The 18618-nt window shown below is 33.0% G+C and overlaps 1 protein-coding gene across 7 annotated transcripts in view; it reads left to right on the forward strand.

Annotated features, from left to right (window-relative positions):
* LOC125073906 (calpain-A-like) overlaps positions 1-18618 on the forward strand; it is a 54896-nt gene that overhangs the window by 14178 nt on the left and 22100 nt on the right. The window contains exons 1-2 of one of the 7 annotated variants that reach the window (XM_047685005.1): positions 7850-7933; positions 10025-10276. The exons of 4 other annotated variants lie outside the window; for them this stretch is intronic. In XM_047685005.1, the coding sequence (XP_047540961.1) occupies positions 10085-10276 (192 nt within the window). In that variant the 5' untranslated portion in view covers positions 7850-7933; positions 10025-10084. Of the gene's footprint in view, positions 1-7849; positions 7934-9566; positions 9731-9980; positions 10277-18618 lie in introns of those variants that run through there. 2 more of the 7 variants (XM_047685007.1, XM_047685004.1) reach the window with 2 other exon arrangements.

Raw genomic sequence — 18618 nt, forward strand, 5'->3', positions numbered from 1 at the left:
TTCACGCATCAGTTCTTGATCAAAATAAAACAAAATATAAGGATCCCGTTTGTGCACTATGTGAAGAGAATCACAATCTTTTCGCATGTAAGAAGTTCGGTAGCAAGCAGCCAAAAGAGAGACAAGACTTTGTTCAATCGAAAGGACTATGTTTTAACTGCTTAGCACCGAATCATTCAGTAAAAAATTGTAAACTGTCAAAGAGCTGTCAAAAATGTGGCAGACGTCATCACACACTTTTGCACTATAACAAAGAAACTATACAAGGGTTTTTAAGTACTACTGAGAATTTATATCAAAATTCTGACAATATTGAATCTGAAAACCGTTCACAACAATCAACTTCTTTGGGAACCGAGACGAAAATTGTATCTAATTTTGCAAACGAGAATCATCAACCCAATGAAGTTCTATTAGCAACTGCACTTTTGAAAAGTAGAGCACGGAACGGCTGTGAACACTATATAAGAGCACTATTAGATCAAGGTTCACAGGCGTCCTTCATCACAGAAGCTACATCGCAACTGCTTGGACTAAAGCGCTCACCAGTGAATGGTTGGGTGTCAGGTCTGGGGCCTGGTGAAACGAGAGTGAGATACATGGTTTCTCTACATGTAGAATCACGCCAGAATCCAGAAAATTCAATTCAAGTAGATGCATATGTACTGCGATCATTTTCATGGTTACTTCCGTCGAGAGATGTAACATCACCTAATAGCTTAGGAGTCGAAGATCTTTTCCTAGCAGATCCGGGCTACGCAACATCTAGCAAAATTGATCTGTTATTGGGAGCTGAAGCTTACAGTGAAATCTTAACTGAAGGCTTAATCAAGTATCCAAGAGGCAATTTAATCGCGCAAAATACGATTTTTGGATGGATACTATCAGGAAGAGTATCAAAAAACACAAGTACAAAAGAAAGAAGAGTTATTAATATGCACCTTCAAATCAGAGAAGACGATCTTTTGAAACAATTTTGGGAACTTGAAACAGAACCTAATAATATTTTAAAAAAAAGGCTTACTAAGGAAGAAATTAAATGTGAGGAGTTATATCAATCAACAACTACGAGAGATTACGATGGGCGGTACGTGGTCAGACTGCCGTTCAAAAAAGTAAAGCCGGATTGTGAAGAAGGGCAATTTAAAGAGTTGGCCTTAAAGAGATTCTATCCAACCGAAAGAAGACTATTGAGAAATAAAAAACACTATGATGAATACCAGAAAGTTCTTGAAGAATATATTTCTTTGAATCACATGAAAGCAATAGACAGTCATCTAGAAATTGAAGATTCTACAGCAGTTTATCTTCCCCATCATGCAGTAATCAGGGAAGATAAAGACACCACTAAATTGAGAGTAGTTTTTGACGGATCTCAAAAGGGAGTAAATAATATCTCATTAAACGATAGTCTGATGATTGGTCCAAAATTGCAACAAGACTTAAGGCATTTGTTGATGAGGTGGCGATGTGGAGCAATTGCTATAGTAGCTGACATCGTTAAAATGTATCGTCAAGTTAGAGTACATGAAGAAGATACAAAATATCAGCGTATACTTTGGAGAGCTCATACTAATCAACCAGTGCAACACTTCAAATTACTTACACTAACTTTTGGTACAGCTTGTGCGCCTTATCTCGCAGTTAAAAGTTTACAACAAGTTGCTAAAGATGAAGGACATAAATATAAAATTGCCGCAGAAAAAGTTTCGACAGATTTTTACGTTGACGATCTCATGACTACATGTAGATCGGAAGAAGAAGCTAAATTAATGTACAAGGAAATGAACGAACTATTGCAGAGGGCTGGATTTCAACTTCAAAAATGGAGTAGTAATTGTGAGGTTTTCTTACAATATCTAAATAAAGAGAATACTAATTTGGATCAATCAATTCATATTAAGGCAAATGATACTTTAAAGGTTTTGGGAATAAGCTGGAATCGCACTACAGATCAATTTGAATATACGGTTAACATAGGAGCCGTTAAGGATGTTATAACAAAGAGAAACGTAATTTCTGATATTGCCAGGCTATACGACCCCATGGGATGGATAGCGCCTGTTATAGTAAAAGCCAAAATCTATATTCAAAAATTGTGGCGAGCAAATTTAGAATGGGACGATTCAATACCTGAAGAACTGTTAGAGGAATGGTTATGTTTTAGATCAAATTTATCTAACCTAACAAACATAAAAATTCCGAGATGGATGCACCTGACTGAGAACTCTCACCGAGAATTGCATGCATTTGCTGATGCATCCAGGTCAGCTTATGCGGCGGTTGTTTATTGTCGATCGATAGACGCTGAAGGTAAAGTTCACGTGAGCTTAGTAACCGCTAAAACTAAAGTGTCTCCAATAGAAAAGGAGGTAACTATTCCAAGATTGGAGCTCTGTGGTGCAGTTTTAGCTGCAAAACTACTATACGAGGTATCTCAAATTTTGAACATACCGAAAAAAGATGTATACGCATGGACCGACTCAGCTGTTGTGTTAGCATGGTTAAAGGGATTGCCTAATCGCTGGACGACTTTTGTGAGCAACAGAGTCTCGGAAATCATTAACATAATTGAATATGATCAGTGGGGCCATGTAGCAACGGATATGAATCCAGCTGACTGCGCATCAAGAGGCCTACAATCGACAGAATTATCATGTCATCAACTCTGGTGGAACGGGCCCCCATGGCTGCAAGATATTATGGTTAAATCTGATAAATCAGATTTTTTTACACATGAAGAAGAGCGGGTTATTAAAGCTTATACTACAGTAAAAGAATCTGAAACTAAATTTCTATGGACTAGATTTTCATCATTGTCTAAAATGCTTCGAATTTTATCACGTTGCAAGAGATTTTTAACCTTAACTAGATTACAAGCAGAAGAAAAAATTAAAATTCCAAAATTTATAACTACAGACGAATTAGAGAACATATTACTAATTTGCATAAGGCAAGCTCAAGAAATAGGATTTTGTGAGGATGTTAAGGAAATCAAAAATCGGGGATGCGTGCGTAAAAAAAGTGTTCTTCACACTCTTCATCCTTTCTTCGATAAAGAGGGGCTTTTAAGAGTAGGAGGACGAATTAAGTTCGCAAACGCACGCTATGGCACTAGACATCCATTGATTATGCCTGCTAACAGTCATCTTACCCAGTTAATTGTTAGGGATGCTCATGAGAAAACATTGCATGGTGGTCCTCAGGTCATGCTTAATATATTGCGTGAGAGATACTGGATCATACGAGGCAGAGATCAAGTAAAGAAGTGCTATAGAGAATGCGTTACGTGCTTGAGATATTCGAAAATAAATAAAACACCTTTAATGGGACAGTTACCTGAGGTAAGACTTAAACCAAGTAAAGCCTTTAAATCTACAGGTGTTGATTATGCAGGTCCAATTAATGTAAGAGTGTCACCTGGTAGAGGAACAAGGTCTTATAAAGGGTACATCGCACTATTCATCTGCATGGTAACTCGTGCGATACATCTAGAAGTAGTATCTGAATTGTCAGCTAAAGGTTTTATAGCTGCCTTTAGAAGATTTGTGTCCAGACGCGGCAGGTGCCAGGATTTATTCAGTGATAATGGCACCAATTTCGTCGGCGCTGATAAAATCCTAAGTGAGATGTTTAATGCAGCTAAATCTGAGTTGCCTAATGAAATAGCTACAATACTTAATAACGAAGGAACCAAATGGCACTTTAATCCTCCACACTCTCCCAATTTCGGTGGTATTTGGGAAGCTGGGGTGCGTTCTGTAAAGACGCATTTGAGAAAAGTCGTTGGTGACAGCACTTTGACTTATGAGGAATTATCCACGGTACTAGCGCAGATTGAAGCATGCTTAAATTCGCGTCCAATTTCTCAACTCAGTGATAATCCTGATGATCTTCTACCATTAACTCCAGGGCATTTTCTTGTGGGCGAGCCACTTATCACAATACCAGATAGAGACAACACAGATGATCACATTACTGGCATTGAAAGATGGCGGCTGATACAAAAGATGGTGAATGACTTTTGGAAAAGATGGTCTAGAGAATATTTAGTACTTCTTAGCCAAAGATACAAATGGACCACAAACAGAACCGAACCAGAAATAAATGATATTGTCATTGTTAAGGAAGACAATGTTCCTCCAGCTAAGTGGATATTAGGGAAAATTATACAGAAGCATACTGGCAAGGATAACATTACAAGAGTTGTAACTATCAAATGTAAAAATAATTTTCTAAAAAGACCTGTTAGCAAACTTTGTTTTTTACCTAAATCTTGTTCGCATGAGAAAAAATAATTTAGAGGGTGGGAGGTTGCCCCTATATTGCTTAATGTTACAACATGTTATTGTTACCTAATATGAACTTAAGTTTTTTTTTTTTTTTTTACTTAGCCAAATCTGTTTGTTATTGTTTCTACTAGTGAAGAACTGTATTTTTTTTTATTGTCTATTATATTGCTTACGTTTGTGTTTTGCTATTAGTTTTAATATATTTCTTGTCAATTTTGTTATTTATTGTTTATTGGAAGGACAAGTCCTTGATGGGCGGAATGTCGAAATTCTAGGTGTTTTCATTTAAATTCATTATGTTATTTGTAGTTTATATGTATGATCATCAATAGATGGCGCTGTACGTACTTAAATCGCGCTATCGTTTTGTTTCTTACAAATGATAAGGTATTTAGTTTCTTTATGTAATGATTATTGTGTCTTGTGTTGAGTAATAAAGTATATGTGCAGTGCAAAGTGTTTTGAATTGGAACCCTACGGATCAGGTAGTAGTGTATAGTATCGAACAGGGATATTAACTACACGTTTATATTTAAAACTGACTGAAATAACTCTGTGTAGTTCCCTTAACGAAATTTTTAGATAGTGACGCCTTACTCTTTTAATAAATACGCAAATATTTTTTATTAGTTACTGGTAACACTATGCTACCCTTCATCAAAGTATAGCTAAATAATAAAAACCGAATATATTAAACGACAGCTAAATATATTAAGTGTCCAAATGTTTGTCATTATGCTTTATTTATAGTCATTGACGACCACGTTCTGAGCCGGGAGCCAGCTAAGAGGCACCTTTAGGGCGTGAATTGTTTAAGCCTTTAAGTGGACTCTCACAATCGATAACCTATTCCAATTAATATAAACAACCCTTATTTCATACAATTTGTTAATAGCACAGTTATAATGCACGCAGCTATACGCGCATCTTTATATATTATACAACACAATTCCACTTAAATACTTATATCTTCTTTTATTTTAGTCCCGAAATTCCGATAACAACTTCGTCGACGTTCAATACGCATTTTTTTCCCGAATCCATAATGAATATCATAGACTATTCAAGTTCTCGACCAATGATATTGCGTCAATTCGATGTCAAATGTTGTCTATTTGGCTTTTGTCCTCTTGCGGTTGGAATAGACTGTAGTTTGAGTCTGAGCACTCGCCCTCCGTGTGGTGACGCTACCAAGGTCAATAAGGGTCAACAGAAGGGAAAAACAGCCGAAGTACTATTTATAAATAAATTAGGTATAAAAATGTTTGTTAGAAAATATCACAACAATAAACCTTTAAATTGAAAAATATGTATTAAAAAAACATGAACATTTATAGTGGACTATAGTTTTTGCATTCCATCGACTAACTATCTAGCACATTTTTAGTATCAAAAGAAGGAGAAAGATCTACTCTATACAATATGTTAACTAAGCCTAGGCAAAACTATACTTGATTACAGAATTCGCGCCGCAATAATTTATAATAACTCAACTCAGTTTGAATTTACGCGCGCAAATATGCCAATTCCTGACTTGCGCCGTTATTTTGCAGGTGTCCGCAACATCGCTGGTCTTTTTCAAAGTTAGAGCACGTAGGTTATTTTTTTATCTTAAAAGATAGTGCCATTGTATTTATTTTTTACAAATTGATAGTTATTTCTTAAAAGTGATTGATTTGCACAAAAAAATAAATTAACAATTTCACACGTTTCATAAATGTTGGGTAAACAAAAGACAAAGAATAACTTTATCTTTGACACGTCTTCGAAAATTATTAAAGTAGCACTCACAAGGTCGATTAATCTTAACTTTTTATAAATACCATTACCTCGTACCAAGGTAAACCTTATTCGTATTACTTAAATGATAACATGTATATAAAAGTTGTTTCACAAGAATGACATTAAATATATATTATATGTCGAACAATTTTATAATGTAAAATATCTATTGACTCTAAGGGGGTGAGACGGCCTCATATCTCGTGACTCATGTTATTCTTATACCCTGAGAGTGTGTTTTTGACTCTAATTAATTGAATCACGCACAATAGCTTGCTTGTTATGGCTACTGTTATGTTATGGTTCAAAAAAAACATTTAAACTTAATATTCATTAATTTCTCCAATATTGAACATGCAGACGTTAAACTTAGTATGGTGACATGCATCAACCGTGTGTCACGATCCTTATTTGGTGTCTTATATTGTTAATCATGTTCCGCGTATATTTGGTCATTTTATTAATCTGCTCGAATAGGAGGTGGTTATATATTCGACCTTATTAATCGAATTGAACAAAAGATAACTTTTTGTTTTTTAACGCATTATTTTATGAGAAATATCAATTAGTGCTCCTCGGGAATAAGTACGGCTCGCACATCGAGACGGCAAACGGTGGCAAATGTGAGCGTGACGTACTTATACTTCGTTGCTTTATATTATTATAATAATAATAAATATGTTTTTTTTGTGTCAGTTCATATTTCTTATTAGTTTTCTTTCTTTATTAATTACTAATTTCAAAGAAAGCATCAATATCGGTATATATATAGTATGTATGTTCACAGATTGATTCGATTTCATTTTCATTCTATAAGTACGTGTGACATATCTTTTTTTTTTTTACTGTAAAACCTAAGCATGTTTATAGGTCTGTTTTTAAGCTGGTATCAATATGGATTTTGTGTTGTTTATCATTAACGCGATAACACCATTTGAAATTGGATATTTGAGCATTTTTCCTTTTGAATGGTAACGCAGCTTATTAACGCTCACTAACTTTCGACCGCAAACAGTAATTTTAGTTCAAATTATTTGACAGACAGTATTAATCCTTCTCAAAACTAAAATCCTATCAATATTAAACGTATAATAATAATTTTAACAAACAATTTGCTCAAAACGCATGAAGTATGTAAATTTATTATCTCTACAGATTCATTGATTGGAATAAACTACGGAGGTAATCTTCCTGACTTACTTCTGAGTCTTTATGACGTCTGCATCATATTCACATTCTACAAGAAAACTATTAAGCACATCACACATTAATTTCATATTAAAAAATCTTGATTATGCCCAGAGATCACCCTTGGGTTAGTACATGGAGAACTTGATATGATCAAAAGAGATAAATATTACTTAAATTTCCAGACATCACTAACGATATTCTTCTATAGAATAGTATATCTACGTCTATTTATTGCCATTTATAAGATAATCATTGTTCCATATGCATAGAATTACTATAACAGGTTATTGATATATTATGTAGTTTTAAATTTTTCATTGTCAATGTATTTCAAGGTCAATAAAAGTGTTGCCAGATAACTAAATATTATTGAGAAGTATACTTCCATTGTATTTAATGTTACGCTTGATTAAAGTAATTGAATTACAATATACCTAAACAGTGCAAAAATATACATATTTTTGTATGTATGTATAACATAGTAAAACTAGTCTTAACAGAATAAATCAATGAACGAAATGTCTTACGTCATTTCTCTGTTGGCAAGAATCTTAGTCTATAGTCCATCCGTGTTCAGTAGGTCATGACATTTCATACGATCTCGTAGTCGTAACCGCGTTTTCTCATTGGACGAATTGTATGTTGTCAATTTTCGTGAGAATTTTTGGGTACGTTTGTGTTACAAATATTTATAGTGATTTTAATTAAAATAAACCACTTTTTAGTGCTTCTATGTGCAGAATCCGTGGCAATATCTCTTGTGTGCTGTGTATTTAATAATCATATAATTGTAGAGTGAGAAACAGCGTCGTTAATGAGTTTTACCACTCATCGTATATATTTTTGATCCTATTATCGTTATATGACCTCACTTGTGATCTAACTACACTTAAAATTGTGTAGTTTTAAAAACCTTATGTGTTGTTAGAACATAAAACATTAATTTCGAATGTAGGCTAAACGTGTTCTATACTATGACCTACATAATAACAAACTGCTAATAATTTTTACCTTTCTGACTCCACCCGTTCCGTGCATGTTACTGCACCAATTTAAAATTAGAACAGTAATTTGTTCTAAAATAATCTCAGATTAAAAACTTGTAAGTTTTCTCTAAAGAGTAGGACGGAAGATCCTAAAGATAATTGTTTTTGACTCATTTACATGAAAATATAGTTTTATAGTTGAGTAAATGCATGTTTTCATTGTCACTATTAGACATTTATTAAAGTAATAAAAACTGTGCAGAGTTTCTCTCATCTCCTGAATTATTTTATCATTTTTCTGTTCTGTAGTTTTGGTCTGAATACAATAAATCAGTGAATATATTTATTAATCTGCCCAAATCAATTAGATACATGAGTTTAAATTTTAGAAACATTATATTTAAGAGAGAATTAAATTATAATTTAAATTTATTATCAAAATATAAAAAAGTATTTACGATCACGTAATTATTATGTTCATTAAAGTTTTTACTTCAACGTGTGATTATTATTATTAAAAACAAAGTCTATCAATCAGCTTTTTATACTCCCAAGGGTAAAGCAATAAACATACATTTCTGAATTATGCCATAAAATTTAGAAAATCAATCTTGATCTTGAAAAAAGAGTTAGTGTTGTTTGTGGTAAAAAGTTCCTGTAGATAGCGTAAAATACCATTTGTTTGTATAATTGTAGCTTGTGTTGTAAAAAATATTAATGTCTATTATTTGAGTGTAAATGCTTAAATTTGAAATGTACTCTTCCAGGATTGTACTAAGTAAATAACTTAAAGGAAATACATGAGCTTTATAAATATTAAACACTAATTACATATGAGGCGTTAAGATTTATTTAAATGACTATATTTTACAATTATCCTCTAATATTATCCACTTCAAGGCGAAATGGTGTGATAGGGTTCTATTATTGGAAGGAAATTTAAAACACTGCTTTAATTATTTATAACAATTTAAGATAGTGCTTAAATTATTATAAAAATATAAGAATGGCAAGACATGCCATTCCAATTTCCAATGAACAATTCTGACATTTTACTAAATTTTTCTATTTTGAAAAGTGTCCACAGGAAAAAATAAATACTATGCAGCAAAAATAAACATAAAACCTCAACTCAAATTATACCTTAGGGTCATATCTCATTAAAAAAAAGCAAATACATGATAAATATGTAAAAAATGTTGTTCATCAATTAACATACCTTGGCACAATGATGTCATTACACAATAGTGTAGTTATCTGAACAGCTTCCTACAGATTCAGTATGTTGTGTGCTTTGTCAAGGATTAATGTGTTTTGTTATTAAAATAGTTTCAACAAAAAGTCGTGAATTTCTATTGCATAAAAATACAGTATTTCAAATATTCTAGCTTGTATAGATTGAATTTGGTATCAGGGTTATTATTAGCAGTTTAGAAGCATGTCTGATTTTATAAAAATTATGTGCATTTAAACGGTTGAGTATGTATATGACATTTAATCGAATTTTTATTTGTTATACATTATATGTGCATGCTTAAATCAGTTTGTAGTTTACTATTATTGACATATATTTCTGCATTTTGACATGAATTATTTAAAATGAAAAAACCTTGCATTTAAATTACATTTAATTATTAAAATTACTCACCTTATATACATTTATCAATATTTTAATACTACTATGGACGTTCATGACAATGTGCATTTATATTTAATAAGTACAGTATTCGAGCGATATTGCCACAGTAATTTTAAATTCGTATTTTCCGGCAGTCGTTTTCAAAATGTCATAGCGAAGTGTGAATAGTGTAGTGTAATAGTAAGTGTGACGTCATGGCGGGGCAAAATGGCGGCATGGGTTTTGGCGGCCTTTTACAAGGCGCCGGCCGGCAGCTTTTGAATCAGGGGGGGCAAGCGTTACTAAATTATGGTGCCCAGGCCATAGGGAATATCATTAATGAAGTTATCCAAAAGAAGGAGGTCGAACATAAGAGAGTGCTTCCGAGTATTAAGAATTATAAAGTGGTGAGTATTCATAATTCATTTTGAATATACATACTTAAAGGTCTTTCACACATAACACCCCGACTATATATTACTCTTATTAAGAATTGTCTAAGAGCATAAACAAACCTTAGATTTACCTACTCTATGCGATTCGCGAATAGTTCTGCTATATTATGCACTACAAACAGTCCTTGATTATATGTATCTTTATTTATAACATAACACTATTCCAATTAACTACTTATATCCATTTTAATTTTACTTCCGATAGCAAAAGTCAACTTCTTTGTCATATAAAACCTCATTTCTTTACAAATTCATAATGAACCCCATAGATTATTCAAAATCTCACCCAATTATGTCATGTTAATTCAAGGTTAAAGTTGTTTATTTGTCTTAACTCAGTCGCAAATAATTCTCGTAATAGTCTAAACATCGTACAGTGAAAATCATATAGTACTAAAATATAATTTAGATATCTGTTTAAAAACATTTTAGCATCTGCGTTACAACCTGTTAATGCTGGTAAAAGGCCTCTTTTATCTTTGAGGAGAATTTTTAGAGCGTGGTGATCGGTGGACCACCATGGTCCAATGAGGGTTGATAGATTCTCATCCGCCACGTACAATTTTCCTCACGATATTTTCCTTTCCCGAGCACGAGATGAACAAATACAAATTGGTTGCATTAATTCAGAGGTGCCTTGCCCCGGGCTTAAACTCAGAATCATTGAATAAGATTCATGTCTAGTAACGACTGGCAAACGGACCTCTTCCATGAGCATCAGATCCCTTATATCACCACTGTACCACTAAATATATAGTTTCCAAGGCATAGTTTTGTAGACGAGCCAATGGGCCACATGATGGAAAGTGGTCACCACCGCCCATAGACAATGGCGCTGTAAGAAATATTAACCATTCCTTACATTGCCAATTCGCCAGCATCAGTTAGCTTAACTGGCTCACTCATCCAGCAAACCGGATCACAACAAAATTGAGTACTGCTGTTTGGCGGTAGAATATCTGAGTAGTGGTACCTACCCAGATGGGCTTAAAGAAAGCCCTACCACCACGTAGCCACCAAGTATATTGTCAATTAATATATATATAAGTAACTTTTAATATTAGATTCATGGTTATTCAAATTTGATAAGACACGAACTGGTGTATTTGAGTTATCTTTGCCAGCTTGGGGACGGTTACATGCAGGGCAGAGCCACGATAATTTGAATTCATTAGAAAGGTCTTTATAATAAATGTGTAATAAAATCTTAAAGGTCTTTATAATAAATGTGTAATGATCGTATATTCGTATTATTATTATGAGTATTAATCAATATAAAGTATCTTAGAAACACTATAAAGAAATATCAATAAGTTTATAACATTAACTGTATTAATATAATGTAATGTTTTTTTTTTTTTTTATATAAAATATCAAAGATTTTTTACATAAATCCTAATCTTTTTAAAATTAGTAAAATTATTAGATAATTACGATATCCTAAATGCTTAATTATGTCTAGTTCAAGTATCTCAATGACCTCAACTAGATGGCATTGGATGAACACGTATTAAATAAGTACACCCACGCAGTTTATTGACTGAATTTCGTATAAAAACTATTTATTTAAAACAATAGGTTATTTAAAAAAGTTCGACTCAAATACACAGACAACTCCATTAAATACGACTTGTTACAACATTGGTGAATTGCATTAAACACAATTAAAATGCACATAGGTTTTATTGGCGCTAGATAATTTTATCAGCTATGCTAATATGTGAAGCCAAGGAAACGACTGTGACTCATCCATGGCCTTCTATATGTGTTAAGGAAATATACTATGACCGATATAATATAGCTATAAATACATGTAAACAGTCATACAATTATAGGGGTCCCAATGCCTGATATATTTTTTTATTAATTGATGGAAAAAGTACCTACTACGTGTCCGGTGGTAAATTGACATTAAAATTAATATAACATGAATTAAAAGTGCTTATAGAGAGGCCACTCGAATGTCGAACATTTTGATTTTTTAATTTAAACGTATTACTGGTACTCTCTCTGCCTTATGTAGTTTTACTAACTTTGTTTTCGTACGATATTTCAGAGAATGACAAGGCATATTAACTTCACGTTTATAATTAAAACGTACGCGCTTAAATAACTGTGTGTGTTCCCATACCGAAAATTTTAGGCAATGACGTCTTATTCGGTTCGTAAATACGTTTTTAATTACTGGTAATACCTACTTTTCTGAGTCCTTAAATTATTAAAGATGATACACAAATAAAGATATTCATATGTTTTAAACATTATTTAATGACTAAATGTATTTAGTACAATTATTTAAATATTTTGTTATAATGTAATGAGATTTTCCACTGGTTTGTGAATAATGGATTTGTTGCTATATAATAATAATTGCAGTTGTGTAGCTCAATTCAATTAGTTGTTTTTTTCGTAGTAAAATATAATTTCCGGTGTCGACCTATTAAAACTGCAGCTTTCTAGGGAAGCTATGTGAATGCTATTGTCTATACTCCCTAGCAACACAAAGTGGTCAGTACAGCTGTCGGTCCTGCGTATGAACCCTCTCCGATTGTTTTAAATCATGAAAGTAAAGCAAAACAGACAGCAATTATGTTTATGCACACCCTTAAGCACTATTATAGTTTCTGTGTGAATGGGTAGGCTCCATTAAGAACAACCTTGATCGTAATCGTGAAAATCATCATCGATAAACTTAAAGGTTTTCTTCTCTTAGCCTTCAATACAAATTTAAAAAAGCAACATAAATTTGTGTCATAGATAAGCTTCAATTATACGATAGGAAGCTATTAAGATGAACATATAATACGTAACTAGACCTTGGCTGAACAATTCTAGCAATTGCTCAATTGGGAGCTCTGAAAGACTATCCTACTGCATATCCGTGTATAAACCTAATCTATGTGTAGATCTATTCGTACACATGACTTACACCAGTACACGAGCCCAGATGGCCAAGGGGTTAAAACGCATGAATCTTAACCGATGTTCACGGTTTTAAGTCCGGGCAAACACCACTGAATACGCATATGTATATTTTTTTTTATAATCCATATCGTGCTTGGCGGCAAGGGAAACCTTCATGTGTTTAATTTCAATTAAATTCCTAGACTGTATCCACCAACCCGCATTGGAGCAGCCTGTTAGAATTAGCTCCAAAGTTCCAAACATACTCCTCAGAGGGAGATGAAGCCCAGTAATGTGTCACATACAGGCTGTTACTTATATTAAATGATTTATATAACACATGAAGACAATCAGAAATAAGAACATACCTATCTGTAATAATTCGTATTATCTACCGATTCTGCTGGGTTTTATTGACCTCACTCCAAACGGACCGGCGAAAGGGTAACGTTTAATAACTCTCATAAAGATGATTTAAAGTATGTACTTTGAACGGGCTAATTTGTATTCAAATAGGTTTTTACGAAACTCTTAGGTCGTCACCGATTCGAAATTAGAATTTATTCAATGCAGATGAATTCAAGAAGTTAATAGAGGTATTCTGTTATAACGAAATCTTGGGAGTTAACAATCGTGAAATTTTATAAACTGGTTTATAAATCCAAATACTTAACACGTGATATTGACTTCGGCTGACATCAATGACCACAAAATAGGTGTCGAACAATCGAGAGGATTAAGAGTCATAGTCGTTGCAGTACAAAATAAAGTAAATTGCAACGTTGCCAACGAAAGTAAACTTAAAAATGATCTGACCAATCTCTTAGATAAATTTTACTTCACTAGTTGGAGTCGCGGCCATTACTTTAATCATTAGACAAAAATCGATGCTCATTGTAGCGAACCACTAAATAACTTCGAATATGTTAATATGTTTTTCGCAAATCAGTTCGCATTTAAAATGTAAAATGGTTGGTCTATCTGTTCACGTACAATGACATTTAAAGAACGGATAATAAAAGAGAAATAGTTGTTTTATGATATTGTCGCTTACAGACAAACATGACATCGTCAAATACATGACCTATTTTTACAAAATACAATAATTCTAAGTTATTGGTGTTTAAATTCTCGTAGAATAACAAAATACTGAGTTTATGCATCAGACTCGTAGCCATCGGCTTAATTACTTACTACTGAACTATTTTATTTTCTAGACACGTTAGTTATTACTAGAAATACACTTTTGACGAGCTGCCAGGTTTTACACAAAGAATGGTTTCATCACTTGACGCTTTACTAGACAATCATTTAAAGAGAACTAGTGGTTAGGCTTCAAGCTTGCTACTTAAGCTTATCCTTATTTGAACACTTCCAAACTGATTGTCAGTAGTTTCTCAAACCTACTGCAATATTTCTTGTTATTAACAGCGTGTTTTTATGCATGAAATCGTCATTATAATTCACATATAAAATATACTGTTTCTATACATTAATTTTTTTTTAAATATATATAGAATTTGATAGTAAAATATGTGTAGGAGTTTTAATTCTGAGCACTTAAATTATGTTACTTTTAGAAGCCAATGTGCTTCTAGCCAATGAAGTTAGATGTTATATTCATCATGTTTGTAATTAAACCCTACAATCCTACGTATTGTAATACATATAACTGTATAAAAATATTGTTTTAAGGTGTGTATGTATAATAATTGATAAATGACTGTTTATCCTACCCAGGTGCCACTAGCACTACCCACTCGTTTAAGGAGCGTCTATCAAAAAGTAATCGCTCAGCTTGTGTGTCTAACAATATAGCGTTTGCACAAATATGACAACAATAGCGTATGGCAACATTAGTGGAATATTCATTACGAAAAAATTCACTTTACAAAGACCTTGAAAATAGTCATGTAGAGCACATTACAATTTAAAATATGTCACGTAAAGTGCTGATAATTTGGAGTTAAAATCAGACTTTTGCACCTCATAAGACAGTAAAAATCACAGTTCATAAAAGTAGATGTTATTTGGGCGAAAGTTAAAAAAATATCTACAATTAACTAGTAACATACGAGAGGTCCAAATGTCCATGAAATGGATCGAAAAGGATTGGCGTCTGATCTTACATGGTGATAGAGTTGTTGGAAGCTCATTCAAATCGATTGAAATTATTTTACTCAATATACATAGAAGCATATCGCTTACTTACTAATTGTCAAATTAAGTACTACCACCAGTTCATAAAGGCATTCACATTTTTTATGTACCAAGTTTTTTCCCTAAAACGTCATTAATCATGAAATAATAGAGGTGATTGAACATTGCGCTTTGATGAAGTCCTCGACCAAGCAAGGAAAGTCTGCTATAAAAGTGGTTACTAAAATAAAAGCTGTTTGTAGAAATCTCCGTCCTGGTAAAACCATGATGTATATTAAATTTGATTTACCTTAAAGTTATTATTCCCATCAGCTAAACATAACGGAGCTAAGGTCTGCCCTTTTAGAGGATACATTTTTTGTAACTTATTCCAACATGGTGCTCCAATGTGTTGGTGAATATATGTTCATTTGGCAGATTTACATCCGACTCGAGATGAATTGTAAACACGAATTTTAGTCTAGTTATTGAACCCATCATCATCACTATTAGTTAAGATTCACTTGTTTTAACATCTTAGCTCAATCTCGGTATTTTCTATATAATTCGTCCATTTTCCCAGGCCTCTACTATTTATAAAACAATCCATCAAGTTGCAAAATGATGGGCATAGGAACTCTCCGTAATGTTTACGCTTACATTGCTAAATATACCCTTTAATTACGCCCGCCAACGGTCTCTCTACGATTGATCTAACCAGATGTTTGAATGAATAAACCATTTTCGGTTACCCTGACTCGAATTCAGAGTAATTTTATATGTGATTATATATTTTAGTCAATAATTCATATCTGGTAAATTTATTTATGTCGGTGTTAAAGTTATTTCATATCGCAAGATTAAATATTTTTCAAAAAAAATATTATGTGAATAGAATAGAATATAAAATAGAAGGCAAATATGCCATCTGGTGGTAAGCAGACACCACCACTCATACACATTGGCATCTTAAGAAATATTAATCATTCCTTACATAGCCACATACCTTGGGATTGTTGGAAAGTAAGTTATTAAATCCCTTGTGCCTGTATTTACATTGAACCACCGTTCCTGTTTGGCGGTAGGTTATCGGATGAGTGGTGGGACCTGTTCAGGCGCTCTGACCTTAAGACAGATTTGCTCCTAATTTTGGTATCCAAACATCACGAAAACTTAAGCTTAGACGTCCTCAAGGGGCAAGAATGTTCTTTTAATAATAAATCGATTAAAAATATAAAATATCATGATATTCTTTAAATATTTTAATTATGTAACGTAGTAAAACTTGTTCAAATGCATTAGATCAATTCCATATAACATTAGATACAAGAGGTCGTTAGCTGTCTAGACATTGGACCCCCTTCGTTCACACTTTACGACAGCCAGCGTAAGTCTAGACAGGGAAGTACGATGTTTATTTAAGTCATCAAACTCATACTTCGAATAAACTTGTATTTATTTATGGAGGTATCGGTACGTAATGAACTTAAGAGAACATCTAAAGATCTTATCCAAATGATCGACGTAGAGTTTTCATCAGCATTCACAAATTCGCCCGAAGTTGATATTCCAATGATAAGCGTTTTAAGTCGTGGGGTAAAGTGACCGTATTTACGTTGCTTTAAAGCTTTTTTACTTGGTCATCGTTATCGATTAGAAAATTATCATAATTCATAGTATATATATATATATATATATACATATCATTAGATCATAATAATAATGTACAACATTTATTTGGTTTCAAAACTTTTGTGATTCATTAATTTTTTTTTGTTCCTAAGCTATTTATTACAAGATTTATTTATTGACATCAGCATTTTTTTTTTATTTTATAGGTTGGCGGACGCGCCTATGGGCCACCTGATGATAAGTGGTCACTACCGCCCATAGACAATGGCCCTGTAAGAAATATTAGCCATTCCTTACATCGTCAATACGCCACCTTGGGAACTAAGATTTTATGTCCCTTGTGCCTGTTGTTACACTGGCCGGGCATGTTCAACGGTAACGCATATTAAGCAAGGTCAACGTAAATCCACCTCGTAAATTGTATCCTCTAATTTGCCAAGCTAAATGCAGAAAGTATTATGTCTTCACTAAAACAAGGATAAAACCTAATCACTTCATTTTCATAATCATCTCCTTTACGTAATATCCTTTCATTAGACAAGCTCTTCCGATTACCTCTAGCGAAATGATCTTTTTTGCTGATAATTATTTTTCAGAAAACTTTAAACCAAACCCAGGCTAATAACACTAGTGTATATGTGACTTATACAAATAAAATAAAAAGGTATTTTTACAGTACAAAAGTTAGACAGCCTGTATAATACAGTCCCCTACATTTTTGATCACTAATAAAAATACGTCTAAAGTAAACAGATATATAAATAACTAGTTACGCCTCGTGGCTTCGCTAGTTTGTGGTGGGGACGAGGAGTGACTACCTGTTTGCAAGATTTCATGTTGATCGGTTCGGACCGTAGTTAGTCGTGAAATTGAATTAAATAAACTTACATACTTTTGCACATTATTTCTTATCGGCATTCGGTTAGTCATCAGATACCTACATACCTATAAATACATAACAATGGGAATTGTTTTAATCTTATCCAATATCTATTAAGGCTTGGCTAAAGGACGTTTTAAATAAAAATGAACCATGTCGATATGTAATACCTTGGTTTTGTTTAAGTAGTATAAATTTATGTACTTAATAAATACACTAAGCGCAAACTGAAACTGTCGGCACGGTAGAAAAGAAATTTTAAAAATTCTTAATTTTTATCTAGAAAACTTGTAATCAACGCGTATAAGAAACTAAAGAGCGAAAAATATTTTACCCGCAAGTCTCACTTTTGTAAACATATTCGTAAAATATCACAAATCAAGCTGAAAAACGGAGTGCGTATCGTTAGTTTTTTTAGTGAATATTCATGTGCAGTGGGCACTGGTGAGTCCCACATACAGTACCCCCCCCCCCTCACTTAATATGGAGGAAAGGAAATGCGGTTTTCCAGCGAAAAAAAAACCTAAACTGATATGATACGAAATGAAAATTGCTTCATGGTATAATATATGGATATAATATATTTTTTAATATCATGAAAATTGACAAAAAACTTAAGCTTGTACGTCCTCAAGGGGCAAGAGTTTTCTTTTAATCATGCTAATGGATGAGAGAAAATCGCATAAAATATTACTATAATTAATCAAAAATCAAAATCAAAATATACTTTATTCAAGTA

This window comes from Vanessa atalanta, chromosome 26, assembly GCF_905147765.1.
Source record: "Vanessa atalanta chromosome 26, ilVanAtal1.2, whole genome shotgun sequence".
Lineage (NCBI taxonomy): Eukaryota > Metazoa > Arthropoda > Insecta > Lepidoptera > Nymphalidae > Vanessa > Vanessa atalanta.